Raw genomic sequence first — 17,289 nt, forward strand, 5'->3', positions numbered from 1 at the left:
AAATATTTATTTTGTTTCCTTTTAACTGGCAATACCACCATCTGCAAACCCCCCCCCCCCTCTAAACACAAGACAAGAACTCCAAAGCTAACATTCCTCCTTTAAGCTCTGCAATACATACATAAAATACAGACTTCAAACAGCTGCAAAAATAGTGTCTTTGGATGAAAATAGAGTTTCTACATCAGATACAAGAAAATAGGATTCTCAATACAACCCAGAGCCTTTGCAACAGAACACAAAATCAAATACTTTTGTTGTCAAGAGGCTTTACAATCAATGTTCCCGTGTTATCGCTTCACCTTCTAAGGCATCGTGTTGGGACAGCGCTGCTGGACACGGCAGCGCTTCAGACTCCTGCCCAGGCGCATCACAGCTCTGTGCACAAAGCCCAGCCCTCCGCGAGGCAGAGGGGTCCCGGATCCCCCCTCCACCCATCCATCCCACCCCAGGGAGCCAGCCCCAGCCAGGCTGTCGGGGCTCACGGCTGGAAAGCAGCAGGCAGTTTCTCTACAGCAGCAGCAACCCCCCTCGAGCACAACCTTTGTGCACTGCCAGTTTTCGCTTCCATCCCCTCCTCCTGCAGCACGGCCAAGGCACCTGAAGACACCTCTGCCCACACACAGGGAGACCAGACAGACAGCTCATGTCTCACACGCCTCCTTCACCCTCAGCCACACAAGCTCTCCAGGGCACAGATCTGTGGAAGCCTGCATTGAGTCACCTGCACTCTCCCCATTTAGCACAGCATTCTTAAACCTCCAGGCTCCTTTCAAAGGGTAAAGGTGTCCAGGGGAGGCAGAGTCAGGGACCCGCTGCTCTCCAGCCCTCTCTGTGCCAACATGAGCTGTCTTAATAGTGCAGATACACATTTTCTGCTCCAATACACCCAAGGGCAGCCGTCCTACAGGGCCCTTCTCCCCCCTCCCCGGGGTTCAGCAATCCCAGACACTGGTGAGGGGTGCCAAGGAAGCCCCACCTGAATTCTCCCAGCTCAACCTCATTAACGGAGCCATGGAGCACAAGGTTTGGCTCTGCTCCCCGCAGCAGTGCCCGGCTGCTCTTCACCAGCAAAACAATCACACTGGAAACGAAGACAATTCAACACAGGAAAGTGCTTTGAACAGGGGAGGCTCGGAGAAACAAGCCTCTCCAGCAGTGAGGAGTCCCGTGGCACGCCGTACTTCACAGTTTCTATCATCCTCGGAGGAAGCCTGCTGTGGTTCTCAATCCTAGGGCTGCCTCTTGGCCGTCACGTCCCACCTTCAAGGCACTATTCTCCATAGGCTGGCAGAGACGCACTGAGGAGCCAGAGCTGCTGTTGCTGGCTAGCATTCCCAAAGGCTTCACACCACAAGAGAGCTGTGGAAGACGACGCTCTCCTCTGGCTGGCCACGCTTCCAGTGTTCGTAATTCAGTGAAGGAGACTTGGACACCTCGCTGAAGCTATCTACTGCAGCATCCTTCCGCACCCCAAGGAACGGGGTGGGGGCTGTGGGCTGGCAGGATGTAAACGTGCCCGTGCCAGGGCTGGAAGAAGCCGGAAAGCCCCTGAAGAGGAAACCCACGTTTGGGAAGAGAGGCTTCACCAGGCTGACGGGGCAGAAGGCAGAACCGGTGGGGTTGAAGTGCACTTTGTTCTTATCTGGGCAGGAAGGCTGAAAAGGCTGATCAGGGCTGGGGGAGCTGAAGGAGAGAGAGAGAGGGGACATGATTAGGAACAGACACTCCCAAGGGCACGGAGCAGCGGGTGCCTGCAGCCACAGGGAAAACACCTGGAGTTGCACATTCTTCAAAGAGCCTGACTAAAAGCTGACCTGCCTCTGTGAGCTGCACTGCTCTTCAGGTACAGAGCGGCATGAAGAGCCTCTGTTTGGTTTTGAAAGCACACTTATTTATAAGAAAACCACCTCTTCTCCTCAACAGGCTCTGCTGGCTGAGAAAAACCTACCGCCTGGGAAGGGCAAGGAATCACAAGATCCTTCCAAGCGTTTCTGAGGGTTAGCAATTCAGCTTTCAGCTCTTCCCACTGGGACCCGAGCAGCCACGTTTTTGTTGGGAGTGTTTTCCTAGAGGCTGCTCCCTACTTTTAGAACAGGGTAGGGGTGGCAATTGCAGCAACAGAAGCCTCAGCTGCCCCCACCCCAGCATCCTCCCATAGGGCCAACTCACGAGTTCTCTTCTGCCAACAACTCCTCATACTTACGAAGCTTCTTCAAAGGCCCGAACCTTCTCACATCCCTCAGGAGGTTCCCGTTTAAACATGTAGCTGTGGTTGGGCCGAGGAGAAGAAGCAAAGGCCAGAACTGGTGAAGGGCTGCCCTCCTCTAGCAGGGAAGAAACGAGAGATTTTGAGACATTTTTAAAAGAATCCAACAGCACTCTTTAACTTAACACCAGACATGCTCTTCTAACCCTGGGGCTGCAGGCTACAATACCCCAAAGCTGCAGTATTTTATCTGTGTAGTTCCCAGCTCACATCCTCCATCTAGGACTGGAAACCAGCCACCTGGAAGGTGATTACTGGAGCTTTAAAAGTCCGCTACAGTTTAGCCAAATTGGCTGAGACCCTCTCTCCCATCTCAGCTGCAGCTTCCAACCCAGCACGCAGACAGGGAGGAACCACTGCACCGAGCTTTTCGTAGCACTGGCCCTTTGTCTCCCCTGACCTCGCACAGCCCCTCTGCTTTCAGTGTTTACCTTTCTCCTTTGGATCTGGCTGCACCTCATCTGCCGCAGAGGAGGGCTCTTCTGCTGCCAGTCTCACCGGGGTGTGTGGAGAAAGGTGGAGAGGCACAGAAGGCGAAGGAGAAAGAGAGAGGCTGCTACAGCTGCCACTGCTGGGCTCCAGAGTCAGGGACGCATCTCCAGAGCCTCTCTGGGCAGGCGCTGGCGCCCTGTGGCCGTCTGGAACATCCAATATCTAAGGAGGAATCAAAGTCTTAGAGGAGCAAGAAATCCCCGTCACCAGTCCAGAGGTTTAACAGCAGTTGCACCTACAGAGAGCAGCTACTTGGGGTGCTGGACCCAGGTACAGGCAGAGCCTCCACTCCAGGGAGCGAAGCAGCCTTCTGCAACCAGAAGGACATCGGCCCTTCTGTATCCCGTGATGCACTTTAGTTCGTAAGCTGTCTGGGATCACTGCTCCCACATCTGCACCGTACAAAGTAGCCTTTGGATGCCAGTCTAAGGTAGTGTCTTAAAGCTGTCAATGAGGTGTCATCTATCCTGAGATTACTACTGGCTGATCTCTCATAGCACCAGCAAGTTTTAAGGAGGGAAGCCAGCAGCCACTTGACCCAGTTTAGACAGTTACATGCCTAGAACAAACTAAAACTAGACACAAAGACTGTCCCCATGGCCAAAACCAGACACAGGCAGTGTCTGTAGAGGAAAGGATTTCCAAGACCACCCGGAAGATTCAGGGCAATCTTGTGACCTTCACTTACCCGCAAAAGCTCTTCATCTCCCTGTTCCTTCACAAACACTTCCTCCAGTTCCTGGTTTAGCGCTTCCAGGCTCCTATGCAAGCAGGGGCTAAGCCTCAAAATGGGAGATGGAGAAAGGAAGCCTGAAGGAGAGTCCTGTAACAATCCAGAATCAAAGAAGTTAGCTATATCTGCATAAACGCAGCAGTTACACCCTGTTCCTACAGCTCTCCAGGGCTCAGCCAAAGCCTTCCAGGAGGCTGACGGCAGAAGACTGACAGCAGAGTCATGTAAACTCACTAACTGCAGATCAAAGCACAGGGTTGAAGAGGTGGGGGAAGCAGAGGAAAAATTCTCCCTTCTCAGGCATGAGAGCAGAAGTCTGAGAACAGCTTGGACACCTGCCCAAAGGCACTTGCTCTCCACCTCACTAGGACATACGGTGACAGCAGAGCAGGGGGAGATGTGAACGTACCCTGAGCGATCCAAGGACAGCATGGTCCCCCTGGAGTGGGGAGCTCTTCTCCTTTTCTTTGCCACTTCTGCCATTTAGCTTTGTTCGCTGGAGCTGTTGCTTCAGTTTGGCAATCTAGCAAACAAAGTTTCAGCTACAGAACCAGACAAGCCAACACACCTCCACCAAAAAGGATCATGCCTTGTCTCTCTCCTCCCCCTCTCGTCCAACCCACAAGGAAGTGCCAAAATAGAGACTGTTTCAATCGCACAAGCAGCAGCTCCAGCCACCTCTCAAAGGACGGACCAGAAGCACTCACAAGGCCTCGTCACAAACTCCCCTGCTGCAGTGTGGCCAGTGCCCTTCCTCTAGTGGATCTGGGTTATCTTCCACCTACAGAGCATTAGGAACCAGGCCCCACTGGGACCCACATACACCACAGCACCGACGAGCAATGCACTGCGTTTCAGTGGAGCTACTTTACAAGAGCTGCCTGCTAGAGGAAGCCAACAAGATCAGTCTTTAGTTGAATCACAGAGTGCTAGGTATGAGAACAGGGGCTAAGGTCTCATCTTCAATAGCATCCTGTCCTCCCACTCCCCTCCCATGCAAGCAGGAGCCTCCTATACATCAGCAACTAACACAGATCTTGCTCAAGCATAGGGAGGGGTCTATTTTACCTCTCTGCGGTGATCTGTGCTACCCCAAGAAGCAGAACGCTTGTGAGTACTGGAGCTGGCTTTCCCCACTTCCACATCATGCCAGGACACTGGAGTCTGAAGTGATGAGAAACACGGCTGAGAATAATCACAACATTTACTGGTTTAGAGACTGGTAGTAGAGTCCTAAGAATAAGTGATCAACTACTGCCTGTTCACAGTCCTATTCCAGTCTTCCCCCATTAATACAATACTCAGTAATGCACATTAAGAGATGGCCACCTATTTGTATTTGCCAAAACAAAGTCATTTTGGCCAGATCTGTGCCTATCAGGAAACCGGACCTCACAGACCTACATGGCCAGAGACCTGCCCAGAAGTCAGTGGCTTAATCACCCCAAGTACCTGGTGAGATAAAGGGCACCAAACTATTACCCCAGAGAAACAACCGCAACCGCCCCCTGCGCTGCTTGCACAGGCTCCCGTCTGATGAACGGTGACGTAGAGTTTCAGGCACTCATTGTACGAAGAAGCATTACCAAGAGGAAAAGCCTCACCCAACTGTGAGAACACACAACTTGCTTCTGAGACCTCAGGCTCCCGTATCGGAGTTCAAAGGCGTAACCAAAACCAGAGCTTGGCCTTGCAGACTGAATGACTGCTGCTGCTGCCAGAGTGCTGGAAGAACCCAGCTGCCTCTCCAGCTCACGTCCCTCCATCTGCAGGGCTGGCAGTTCTCAGCTGACTCTCTTCATGCAGAAAAACAGCCTCAGCACCACATTACGCAGCTGTTTTCCAAGCAATAGCTACATTTTGAATATCAATGGAAATCAGAAAGGGCTCTTAATCTGATCAGCAAAGGGTGTGAACTTCCTTCCACTGAACTCTTGTCCTCTCGGTGGAGACTCCAGGATTGGAACAGTCCCAAGGCACATCATTTTCAAGACCAGCCATCATTTTTTCCCAACATCACATTTCAGTGCCTCTCAAAACGCTCACCCTGTGTCACTGCTGCCTGCCATTTCTGTGGGAGGCTTTGGATGATACTTCCCTCCTCTATCCTCAGCGACAGGCTGCCAGAAGGTGCAAGGGCCTGAGAACAGTTCCTCTCCAAGCAGCTTAACTGATCTCCCCAGAGGCTACTGCAAGAACAGCAGCTGTTTTAAACAACCCTGTTGAGTCATGAGGATGACAGAAGCCTCTTCTCTCAAAACAGGTTTTAAAACCTATTTAAACCAAAGGAACAAGGCAAGTTACCTAGAGAGGTACCAGGTTTCCCTTCTGTAAAGGGATACAGGTGATTTCTAGGCAGAAATCCAACCCTCTCCTGACTTAGGCTCTGAATGAAACCCCTCCTTACACACACCACTAAGCAGAGCGCACTGCGTTCCCTACAGCTAAAACCATTTGTTGTCTAGGTCTCAATTTTGCGATGCCTGTAAGCAGCAGACATCACGGCACAGAAGTTGTTCTATTCGACTTACAGTGTTCAGTTTGGTTTGAGAGAAGAAATCCATTCAGCCTGAACCACTGCTCTGAGGTCCTGCTAAACTCAGAGCAGTCAGTCACTGCCATCCCTGTGCTACCCCTGAACCGTGCCAGACAGAGCCAAGGAGCCGACCAACACGATAGGAAATCCTACGGCAAAGACCAACCTTGCAGTTTCAGCACGTGGCACATCTGATCTCATTTCCTACCTCAAATATTCTCTCCTAAACAACTCAAACATCATTATTTGGCCGTTATCCCAAAACATTGTGTCATTTTATATCCCAGTAGATCATGCACGTAAGAAAGCTAAGGAGAAGAGGCAAAGTTCTAAGAGACAAGACCGCAGCCCTATCCCACACTACTGCAAGAGGCAAGTCTGTGGGAAGCTGAACTCCAGCTGCTAAGAACAGTCCTGCTTTGTAGGACGCGACCAAAACTCTCCTCAAGTCACCGGAAGCCTCCTGAGCCCTGTTTGGGAAGTCACTTATTGCAGCCTATTGCTGTGATACCCAGAGCACTGAGCGCTGCACCGGTGCTCACAAAAAAAAAAAAAAGGGCCTAAAAAGGAAGAAAAGATGCTGTCTGCAATAGGAAGGCCTGAAAATGAAGAGCACATATGCGTCCCACCTCTCGCAGGCAGACTGTCAAGGCAGAAGGAAATTACAGAACCTTTTGTACTAACTGTGGCAAAACCGCTTCCTCAGAAAAAGGAGAGAAAAAAAATTGCTTCGCACAGCAAGATAAAGCCACAAGCTCAAATCATGTATAGTGCTGCCACCCTCACCCCCACACTGAGCACCTGCAGTTGTATCTCTCACTTAACCACCTTATGATAGCAAATCTACAGAGCTCTGCAAAACAGCTGATCAGTAGCTGAATAAGGAGGGAAGTAAACATGTACTGGCTAGCAGAGAAAGTCCCAAGTTTGATAACTATTAAGCCTGAAAACATGGCAAAGTCCTGGAGGTTACGATGAGGAACATTTTGTTAATGCACAGGGTGGTCTAGAACTGAGGACTTTAATCCCAGCTTTCAACAGACAAGTCATTTGACACACAGAGGTTTGTGTGTGAAACAGTGGAGATCACTGCTCATTTCACAAGCATGTTGCAAGGTAAAATTAGCATTTGCAAGACACTTGCAGATAACTGATGAAAGACTCTGCAGTGAATAGGCCAGGTGTGTTGCAGAGGAGTGATCAGCTCCATGCTCAGCATGGAGTCTGAATTAACACAGTGGTATCTTCCATTCGGGGAAGAAGGAGGTGCCCCTCTTCTCCAACCCTTTCCCCGAAAGGGCCACATGCAAGAAAAACTAATTAGCCCCAAAGACTGGGGTTAAGTGTTCCCACCGTTGCTGATGAAGACAGAAAGGAAGAGTGTGCTTCCATGACTCAGAAATAAAGTTAGACAAATTCTTTCCCTTCCTTTCCAGCACGCCCTCTGCCCTCAGCAGCACTCTTGGGCACTAGAACTGAAACAAAAGCAGGCAAGAACACTTTGGAAAAGGACAATGGAAGTTGGAATCCAATTGAGAATTTCCTGCAAACAGCCCAGTAATAAATTGTTGAATAGCAAAGATCAAACAGCAAGTTAACAGAGATTGAATGTGCTAAATAAACGACTTGTTAAGCAAACGGATGCTCTTATCCTTCTGAATTCTTTCACCTCTGCAGATAGGCAAGCACTATTTGCTGCCATACAGTAATATTTACAGGTTGCTAAGAGTTCCTCGAGGTCTGGAGCTTTTCCATTCTACAGCAGAGAGCTGCGCCGTTCGTGCTAGCGAGCCCTTCTGCGGGAGCACCCTTGACTCCTCGCAGCGTGTGGCACACAGCCCGCGAGTGTTATATAAGGACTTGGCCCAGAACTGCAAGCCAGAAAAAAAAAAAGTAGCACTGAGCCAGTACTGGAGCAGAAAGCCAGAGGCCATCTGCCTCCAAACAAGGCCAAGGAAATTCTAACTCTGCACCAAAGTGGAATCAATTGAAGCTGAGAAGCAAAAAGGGAAAAAAAGCCTTCCTGGAAAGTTGCAGCTGGACGGATGGAAATTTAATGCCTTCCCTATTCACCCCCAGTTTACACAGCTTATTTCAGTTCTGCAACCCTCTCCTGGCCCAGAGACTTCAAGGGCAGTCTGCAGGCATTTATACCTGGGTAGCTTTGTCATTCATGCATGAAGTGGAAGCTCCGTCGGTGTCCCGCGGCCACTGTCCTAACAGGTACGAGCCCACGATGGTGTCTAGTGAAGAGGTGCGTCGCACACGGGGCTGCCGGGGACGGCAGGTCTTCTCAACAGCAGCAGCACAGGGAATGCTAGCTAGACAAGGGGGAAATAAAAGAAAATTAGACTTCCAAAGCCAAGATTCAGCAACAGCTATCACAATTAACAAGCTCAGGTCCATTGCAAAGGTCACAAGAAGGAGCATACAGCCTGGAGAAGTCCATTTACTTTTTGGAAGCCAGAATTCTATCACTTCAAACGTGCCCAGTGAGTTCCCACTCTCGCAACAGCAGCAGCTCTTCCCTGCCAAGGTCATGCTGCTGCCCAGCCTCAGTGCGGGCAGTTTTGCTGCTCAAAGTCAGCTATCAAAAACAAGCAGCAACAGAAACACCACTTCAGTAGAGTGGGCCAGCAAGGGCTGGTGGATCGACTGCCCAATCTGCCCTCCTACTCACTCCTCTGCTCTGCTGCAGAGAGCCGTATTCACGCTTATCACCCAGAGATTGCTTCTCTAGAAGCAGAGATTTTATTGCAGTCCTTAAGCGGCTGCTTGAAGGCATTGATCAGACATTCCAGTCGAAGTCAACGGAGCTGCTACACAACCAAATTAAATACTCAGCATGTCCGCATTGCTTTTGCATGAGCTCTGTAGGAAAAAAAACCCACTACGCTGCCTATAAGGCCATATTTCTTACTAACTGGAGCACAATGCTTAGTCAGAGAACCCAGGCTCTTGCCCATGGTAAGACCCAACAGTGAAAGGGAGCCTGGGTGCCTCAGCTCCCCCCAAAGCAGAATGCTATTGCTTGCTTCCAGTTTCAACGAGGCCAAGATAAAGTCCATGCAGTTTTGGATCCTCCAGCGGGACTACACAAGTGCTTGGTGTCATTAGTATGTGTGTAGACGTGGTGCTCAGGGACACGGTTTCATGGTGGACTTGGCAGTGTTAGGTTTACAATTGGACTTGATGATCTTAAAGGTCTTTTCCAAACTAAATGATTCCATGATTCAGCAAAGACCAGAACGGGAGATGTGCAACCTGTTCACTGTCATAACCCATCACTGGCAGGGCCCGACTGCAAATCCAGGAGCTCTGGGTCTGCTCAGCTTCCATGAGATGGCCGTGCTGCCTGTTCAAACATTACTTTAATAATGGTAGCTAGAAACACGATTAACAGAAAAGCTTTGTAAATAAGACTGGTTAAAGTTTGTGTGTCCGCAATGATGCACACCAGTGCAATCCCATCGCAAGGACGGAGAGCCAAGTATCTCTCTTGGCAGGCTACAGCACGGGGAGACAGAGCACACGCTTTGCTCGCCTTCCCTGTCTCCTCCATCGCATCCTGGCCAGCTCCAAGCTAGATGTGATCAATACACAGCCCACAGGCAGACAGCACAGCTGCCCTCTTTTGCAGCCCTGTCGTCACCCTTGCAGCTGAAAAAAGGCGTTATCACCAAAACCAAAAAGGGAGCAAGAAAGAGGCAAGTTCAAGCCAGCAGGAGAGTTTGTTTGCATTTTGTTTTGATTAGAGATGCAAATTACCACGCACATTAGAACCAGCCCTGTGGCCTCCTGGTAAGATATTAAGGCCATGCACAGCTCTCTGCTCCAGGTGCTTTGTGTACAGACATTCTCTCCTTCCTCCCCAAAATGAGGTCGTGGCAGGCAGGTACCAAGTTAACCACACTAAAACCAGAGTTAAAACTGGCAAACACAACATAGTGCTTAACAAATACCTCTGTATACAAAGGTGCTGTGGCACCCAGGGCTGAGACTGTTCCAGGGACATGGCCTGTTAAATACATCTTTTTATCAGCTAAATACCATTTGAGCAGTGGAATTCGAGTTCTAGGTGAGAAAAGGGTAGGAACAAAAAGCCATGTGGGAGGGCGAGAGAAGCATTAGACCTTGCATGACAGCCACACCTCGTAAGGTCCACACTGGATTAAACACTTACTGTGTTGGGTCCAGCTGGCGTTTCAAGGCACACTCCCTGCTCCCAACAGTTAACAGTAAGACAGCCACCACTAATTCTAATTTAGAAACTCGTTAGTATTTGCAGCTTCCTCTTCAGTGCCTCATTGCCCCCACAGGCTACTTTACTTGCATCTCCGTTACGTATGACTTCAGCTGTCTCTTCCTCTCATGCTGCTCTCCCCAACTAGGCTGCTGGCAGAACAACTGAATGCTACTGCCATAGGGCAGCCCCCCTCCCACACTGCTTTGGCAGCACACATCCCCCCCCAGAGCTCTCCAAGAGGCCCCCTTTGATACAACCATCGCATCCAGAGTGACTGGGGTCACCTTCGAACTCCAAATCTTCAACAGGGCAACAGTCAAAACCAGTCTGAAAGGACCTCGGGAACAGACATGACCGAGAGCAGAGGAGACATGGCCACCTACAGTGACAACTGCATCAATTGTGTACGATGGCTGACAAACATCTAAAGCTATTAATGTATGAACAGCGAGAACTGTCGTTCCTTTTCATGAAGTACAACTCTGCTACCCAACTACTCAGTTTGTTTTTAAGCAGCACCAAGAAGCCCGAAGGGCAGGGGGCAGCTGGGAGATGCAGGGCAGGGCACTGCTGGAAGCAGGCTGCCCCTCCTTATGGTGCAAAGGCTGCGTGCACAGCACAGCGTTTCGGGCACAAGGAGGAGGGCGCATGAGAGGCGCCGAGGCAGGGTGGAGCGTCCTGTTTACAGCTCCGTGCTATTATCATCCCTCCGCACCGAGCCTGCACAGCTGCCACCTGGCCACAAGCTCTGGAGTTGGTCCAAGCCAGCTCCACAGCTGAGAAGTGTCAGGTTGTGGCACTTTTGCTTTTCATGTGACAGTAAAGCTGCTGCAGATAACAGAACCATCGCAGTATCTCCAGGAGCCATTTGGCTGCCTCCAATTGCTGCATGAGGCTTTCATGCAGCCACAAGTTAGAGACTGGTGCAATGCACGCATTTAAAAGTAGAAAGTTTTCAGTACTGGAGTCCCAGATTTGCAGTGTCCCTAGTCTTTCCCAACCACATCAGCATCAGTGAGCTCAGAGCTTCCTAAACAGTCTCTCCAGGCCAGCCAATCTCTGCATCTAAAAAGAGAAAATAAAAGTCTTCAGTAAACTTTTAAAAATTTCCGGGGTCACTTTTCAATAAAGAATACTTACAGCTGAATCAAAAAACGATGGCAAGCAAAAATAAAGTTCCTATTACTACCTTCTTTAGAGTTGTAAAATATTCTTCCTTCCCTCTCCAGATTTCACCCTGGGGAAACTGACCCTTTAATATCAGAAGAATGTTTAGAAATTTAGGGACATGCTGTTCAGACCCTGACATTGTTGGAATATGCCCCTGCAAAGGCCTATCTTAAAGTGATGAAGCTTATATTTAAACATGGACTGTTATTTTAATCAGCATAACCAGCTTTCAGGTTAACCAGGGAACGACGGGCTGTCTGAGGCTCCACCGTGCAGGGAAGCTTTCCCTGCATTCTGTAATATCAAGGCATACCTAACGGTTTTGGATGCAGTTTTCAGTTTACCGGCTCAAGCAAGACTTGTAAGCTTTCAAGAGAGAATTTGTCAGGGAGAGTTTAGCTGAGATGGAACCTAAGCAACTCTGTCAATAACTTATGCAAGTATCTTCCACCCCAGTGTAACAGAAATGACTGCTAATTATTTAAGTCCTGTATCAGCTTCCCCCATCTACACCTTTTAATGCTCTTTACAACACATCATCTTATTCAGATGATGCTCCTGATTTGCAGGATGGGGGCAGTAAGATAACATAAATGCCTAAGTTGAATTTCTCATGGGCCTGTCAAACCACAGCAGGACCCTGTGACACAGAAACATCTCTTTTTAACAAAATATTCACACCAAACCAGGCTGCTGGATGTGTATCAGTGTCTCCTACCATACCCCAGCACCACTTCCTTGATCTTTAACATCTTCCTAGACAATCTAGCCATCAGATCTCTAGATAGAACATTTTTTTGCACGACAGCTACTCGGACACAGGTCAGGTGGCACAAGCAGAAGGGACACAATGCTGGCATCGCTATGGTGGTTACCAGGGCAGGAGCTCCTACAGCAGAAAGGAAATAAGCTATCCTACCATGCCAGAGCACTAACAGAGCACCTTATGTTCATCTTAAGGACTGTATTGCTTAATGAGTTACAGCTCTAACCAACAGTTTTGGTGTAGAGCAGGTCTTGGCCATAGCATCACCCTGAGCTTGCTGGCTCCAATCCGACAGAGCAGGAGGTGAGGCTGGTACGCAGCAAGAAATCCAGCGTCCTCCCTTCTCCTCTTCTTGTTTTAAATTTTAACTGGACAAGAGACACGCACAGGACTTCCAAAGGGTGTTAAGAACAGTGATCCACAAACCACGTCAGGGAATCGCATTTCATCTGACCTCACTCTGCAAGATGGTACTTGATCAGAAAACATATCTCCTCTGAGGACCAAAAACACTTTAACCGGGCATTTCCTGTGCAGTGACAAGAAGCAGAAGTATTACTGAAATAAAGATCAAAACTGAAGCTTCAACATTATAACCCGTTTAAATCTCATTTCAATTTCTCTGCAGTTTCATCATGGTGAATCAAGTTACCTGACAGGTTGTTGCCAAATAGGACAAAAAATTCTCAGCAGCAAGCAATCTTCAGAAATATATCCTCAGTTTTTATTTAATTACTTTTTTTTCCAGATGGAGCAGGTAAAGGAGATTGTGTCCTGACTATTGCACTGAGGAAATGCAACAGAATCAGTTTTTTTGAACATTCCCAATCTTTAATATTGCAAAACCTAAAAATCTTTACAGGGAAAGAATTGCCTTTTCCCCATATTGTGCCTTTACTGCACTCTCTCTGCATTCAGAAGAAATGTGAAGATTTAAGAAACCATGCTTGCAACCATTGCAGTCAGCCCAGGCACTTCCTTGTGGCACACCAAAGCGCTGCTGTTGCGTGCTGCTTCTGCAAAAGCACTCCCAGAGAGGACCTTAATCTATCACACAATCTGAAAGCAATGCAGGATTATGCAAGGAGTAAATGCTTTTGCTCTGGGAATCCCAGAAAGCCTAAAAGGAGATGAACAGGCAGTTTTACTTGTTCTTAATGAAATTTAAAATCCCGTGCTTAGTCCACTACAGAAATCTGCAAACGTGCTAGAAAATGGAAGCATTTCATGGGAAGTCACAGCATGGTCAGAGCTAGCTACCAAGATAGGAACGAAGGCAAGATCAAGAGCTGGAATGAAAGTTCACAGAAACTGGAGAGAAAAAGCATATCCTCTCCACAGAACAGCTACAGACAGGTCTTTTTAAGCAGAGATGATGAGGGGAAGCTTTAACCAGATCTCAAGCTTTAACCAGAAATGGAATAGGAGATCCAGAGAAGCCTGCCAGAACATGTTTACTCAAGGTACCGAAAGACAAGCGAGGCTATAAATCCACACCATCTGAGGGGTCTCCACAAAAACCCCACCAGAAAATAAAGCCAAGCAGGGATGCAGAGAAGATCTCCGGTACAAGGCAGGCAGCAGGATGACTACAAGCAACCTTTGAAGGCTGGACACAGTCTGCATTTTCTAGGAAAATAAAACTCTCACTTTATCCCAAAAGCAAGAAAGGAAAGTTATGTTCAGCAGTAATGCAATGGGGAGGAAGAATGCAGTAAGACAGCTAGTTGCAACTGATACGTATGGGCAGGGAAAAAGAACAATTTGAACGTTAAGGGGCTTCAAAGAGGAGAATTAACCTGGATTTATAGGCAGATTAAAAGGTAATGATATACACAACCCTGCAAACAGAGTTAACATGTCCACAGCAGTAACTTCTGGCACCAAATCTTTTCACCTCAAGTCTCTGCAAAAGAAGTATTCTACATCTCTCTCTCTCTCAGTATTTTAAAATTATAATCCCTTTGCCTTTAAAGAAGATTTACAACTGAAGGGAAATTCACACCCATGCCAGGATGGGATTTCATAGCTCTTTGCTCATTTCAGTAAACATTAATACAGAAATGCAAAACCCTCAGAGCACTGAAATCCATTGCACCTTCCGGTGAAGAGGCAGAAGCTGTGGTTAAACCACACTGCCCCTCATGACTCTTGCTCAAACTGTACGCACACAGCCCAAGACACCCAAAAAAGTACCTGCTGTTCCCAAAGCACAGCCCCCTAAGAAACCCCACAAGAACCTTTCTCTGCTTCAGCGCTTGACCGACACAGGAGCAACCCACCGAGGGGAGGCATCAGGAAAGCAAGAAACCCAAGGGCAAAGAGGATCCTACTCCAGGCTGGGGAGCTGGATTCCCATCTGATACAACCCAGCAATGACTTGCCCCGCAAGCTTCACTGAACCGGCCCCGAGGGCTTCACAACTGGCCCGGGAGCACAAGGGAAGAAATTCCAGGCTTTGTAATCACTCCCCTGGTTACAAGCTGCGTTAAGAGTACAGCTGGAGAGAGCTGCCCAAAGGACACAGCATCTGCAGATATCATTGAAGGAAATTAATAGGGGACACTAGCAGTTCAAGCTGTCTTTTTTTTTTGGATGCAGACATTGTTAAATAGCAACTCCCTCCAACACGGCTCAAGGCCTGAAGCTGAACATCCAGTTGATGGAGGAAAAAGAGCTGAACTCTTCACCTTTAACTTAATTCTTGCAAAGTTTGTTTTTCAAATGATAAAACAATCTGAAGAATTTCAACATCCTCAAAGTGCACGTTTCCTAAATCTAGCCTGATGCAAGGCACCACTTTGGTGGTATCTTCAAGCAAGCCCATCTCTTACCCACTGATACAGGTTGGGAGTGCTTCTGGACTGGCTTTAATCTCTGAAATTTAAGTAAAAACTAGGAAAAAAACCAGATGGGCAGGCAGCCTCTCATGAACAATAAGAGTAGCTTAGATACAAGCAAAAACTTGTTCAAACATTAGATCTTCAGGACTTGTTCACTCTGACCCTGGAGAATACAGATGACTAAGGAGCTACCAGGATCATCCATGTCACCCGTACCAGAAGAGTGAAACCCAAGCAATGAAGATAGAGCTGTGGGTTTGGGTTTTTCCCCTTTTTTGTTAACCCTACATAAATCAACTCCTGATAAGCATCTAGGAATCAAGATCACTGTGAAAGGCAGGGCTCTCACTCTCAACATGAGAAACCTTTGATTCTCAAGTCCTTGGAAGTCTTCCAGCACAGATAAAGTAAAACAAAAACAGAGTAAGACATCCTTGATATCTCTACAGTTACAAACAAGGTGGAAAACAAGGAAAAAGAAGGTTTCCTGTCCTATATATATATATAACTACACAAATCACATCAACACTTTATGACAAGCCCTCCTCCCATACTCACAGTCATCTTTACAGCTAGTTGCAGTTAAGCCATCTGCCTGGAGGGTCCAACGTGAAACTACTGAAACAACTTTTCAGCAAGGGGAAAAAAAAAAAAAATCACAACATCTGATATACCTTCTCATTACCTTCCTAGTGCCTTTTCTAACTGGGAAGCCCGACAGCAAAGCTAGTATCAGCTCACTGTTACAGCTAGCTTAAACAGTGTAAGCACAGCAGCATTATGCATACAACAGTTGCACATAGCAGCCTCAGGCTCAAGCATGCCAGGAATTGTACAAACTCTGTAATTCCTGTTCCTGAATGCTTCCAGCCTGAAAGGATGGCACACAAACTATGAGAAACTGAGGCACAGGGAGGAGAAGCAGCTTGCCCAGAGTCATGCAGCAGGTTCCAGGAAAGCACGGAAACAATTATATCCCGTTATTTTCAAAGAATGGGCTAACCACACAACCTTCTGTGATATTTTCCCCATTTCCTGTACAGTCAACCCTGCATTATCAGGTGCTTTGAATGGCAGCACCACAAGCTTAATTTTTAATGCAAAAAGGCCTGTTTAATATAAATTCCAAGAGGGAGCATTTTTAGAGGCTCGACACTATTGGTCTCTCTTGGAGATCTTTCTTGTACAACTGTGAATCCCACTAAATCAGTATTGTCATCTTAAACTGCAGGAGCCATGAGGGAAGCGCCAAGATCAGCTCAGTGTAGTCAACACTGCCATTTACACAGTATTTCAACATCCAAGCTTTGCATAAAGAGAACTCATTGCACTTTGGTGCTCGACATTATTTCTCTCACAGGGTTAGGCCAAGTACTTGTTTTTTCTTTTGCACCATGCAGTCAGACAGTAAAACGTTTACCACACCTGGAACAGAACTGCTGCTTCACTGCACAAATAAGTGCCCAGGTTCCTTCAGTTCTCCACTCACCCAAAAAATGTTGAACACTTTGCTATGGTCCATGCAATTGTGTTAGATAAGCCCCAGCTGAAAGAAAGATTCACAAATAAAAATCCATCCAGGGTAGATGACCTAGAGTTTCTCTGGAGTTCCTCTGGAGCATTCTGCTATAGAAGGGACAGATCAAACTGACTGCACAGTCCCATCCCTTCCCCCTGCAAATTTGTTTTTAAATGTCATCTCCAGCATTTTAAAGCAGGGAAAAACTTGTTTCACCCACAGAATGTCAACACAAGTCAAGATTAGTTATAGATGTGTCCTTTGTTTCCCCTTTCCCACACCCGTATCCAGAGGCTAACAAACTGGGAGCAGCAAGTTTAGACTGAAGGTATGATCTGTATCAGCTGAGGACTGCAATACCATGAATGGGCTCCAATTACTGTGCGAGAAACTCGTTCTACATTAAACAAAGCCACCTGCAATGCTTTACCTCCAAACCTGAGCCACGTATTGTATTCAGCTGTGTTTTGCACAAAGACTGATTTGATTCCATAGGACAGAGGCAGGATTCTTCCTGGCTAGTGCAACAGCAGGACATCTTCAAGATTTTCCCATCCCTCAACTAGTCCCTACTTGACTAGTTTTCCCCATTACAGCTCCCTACCTGTGCTTAACCCTTTAATTCTATCAGCCTGTTTACCCACAGCAAAACCCTAAAGGCAAAGGCAGAATTACTTAATAGTGAATCCCAAAATTTGGAAATGCAAAGCTTGCC

General features: G+C 47.7%; 1 protein-coding gene across 9 annotated transcripts in view; it reads right to left on the bottom strand.

The window, feature by feature from the left end:
* Positions 1 to 35: 35 nt before the first annotated feature.
* FAM117A (family with sequence similarity 117 member A) overlaps positions 36 to 17,289 on the bottom strand; it is a 34,081-nt gene continuing 16,827 nt past the window's right edge. For 5 of the 9 annotated variants that reach the window (XM_072885723.1, XM_072885722.1, XM_072885721.1 and 2 more), the window contains 7 exons: positions 8,185 to 8,351; positions 4,563 to 4,679; positions 3,904 to 4,017; positions 3,450 to 3,584; positions 2,701 to 2,923; positions 2,207 to 2,327; positions 36 to 1,686 (listed from right to left, as the gene is read on the bottom strand). In XM_072885723.1, coding sequence (XP_072741824.1) covers positions 1,347 to 1,686; positions 2,207 to 2,327; positions 2,701 to 2,923; positions 3,450 to 3,584; positions 3,904 to 4,017; positions 4,563 to 4,679; positions 8,185 to 8,351 — 1,217 coding nt within the window. In that variant the 3' untranslated portion in view covers positions 36 to 1,346. The remainder of the gene's footprint in view (positions 1,687 to 2,206; positions 2,328 to 2,700; positions 2,924 to 3,449; positions 3,585 to 3,903; positions 4,018 to 4,562; positions 4,680 to 8,184; positions 8,352 to 17,289) is intronic. The other 4 variants (XM_072885728.1, XM_072885727.1, XM_072885726.1 and 1 more) reach the window with 3 other exon arrangements.

Source organism: Ciconia boyciana, chromosome 22 (assembly GCF_034638445.1).
Source record: "Ciconia boyciana chromosome 22, ASM3463844v1, whole genome shotgun sequence".
In the NCBI taxonomy this organism is placed as follows: domain Eukaryota; kingdom Metazoa; phylum Chordata; class Aves; order Ciconiiformes; family Ciconiidae; genus Ciconia; species Ciconia boyciana.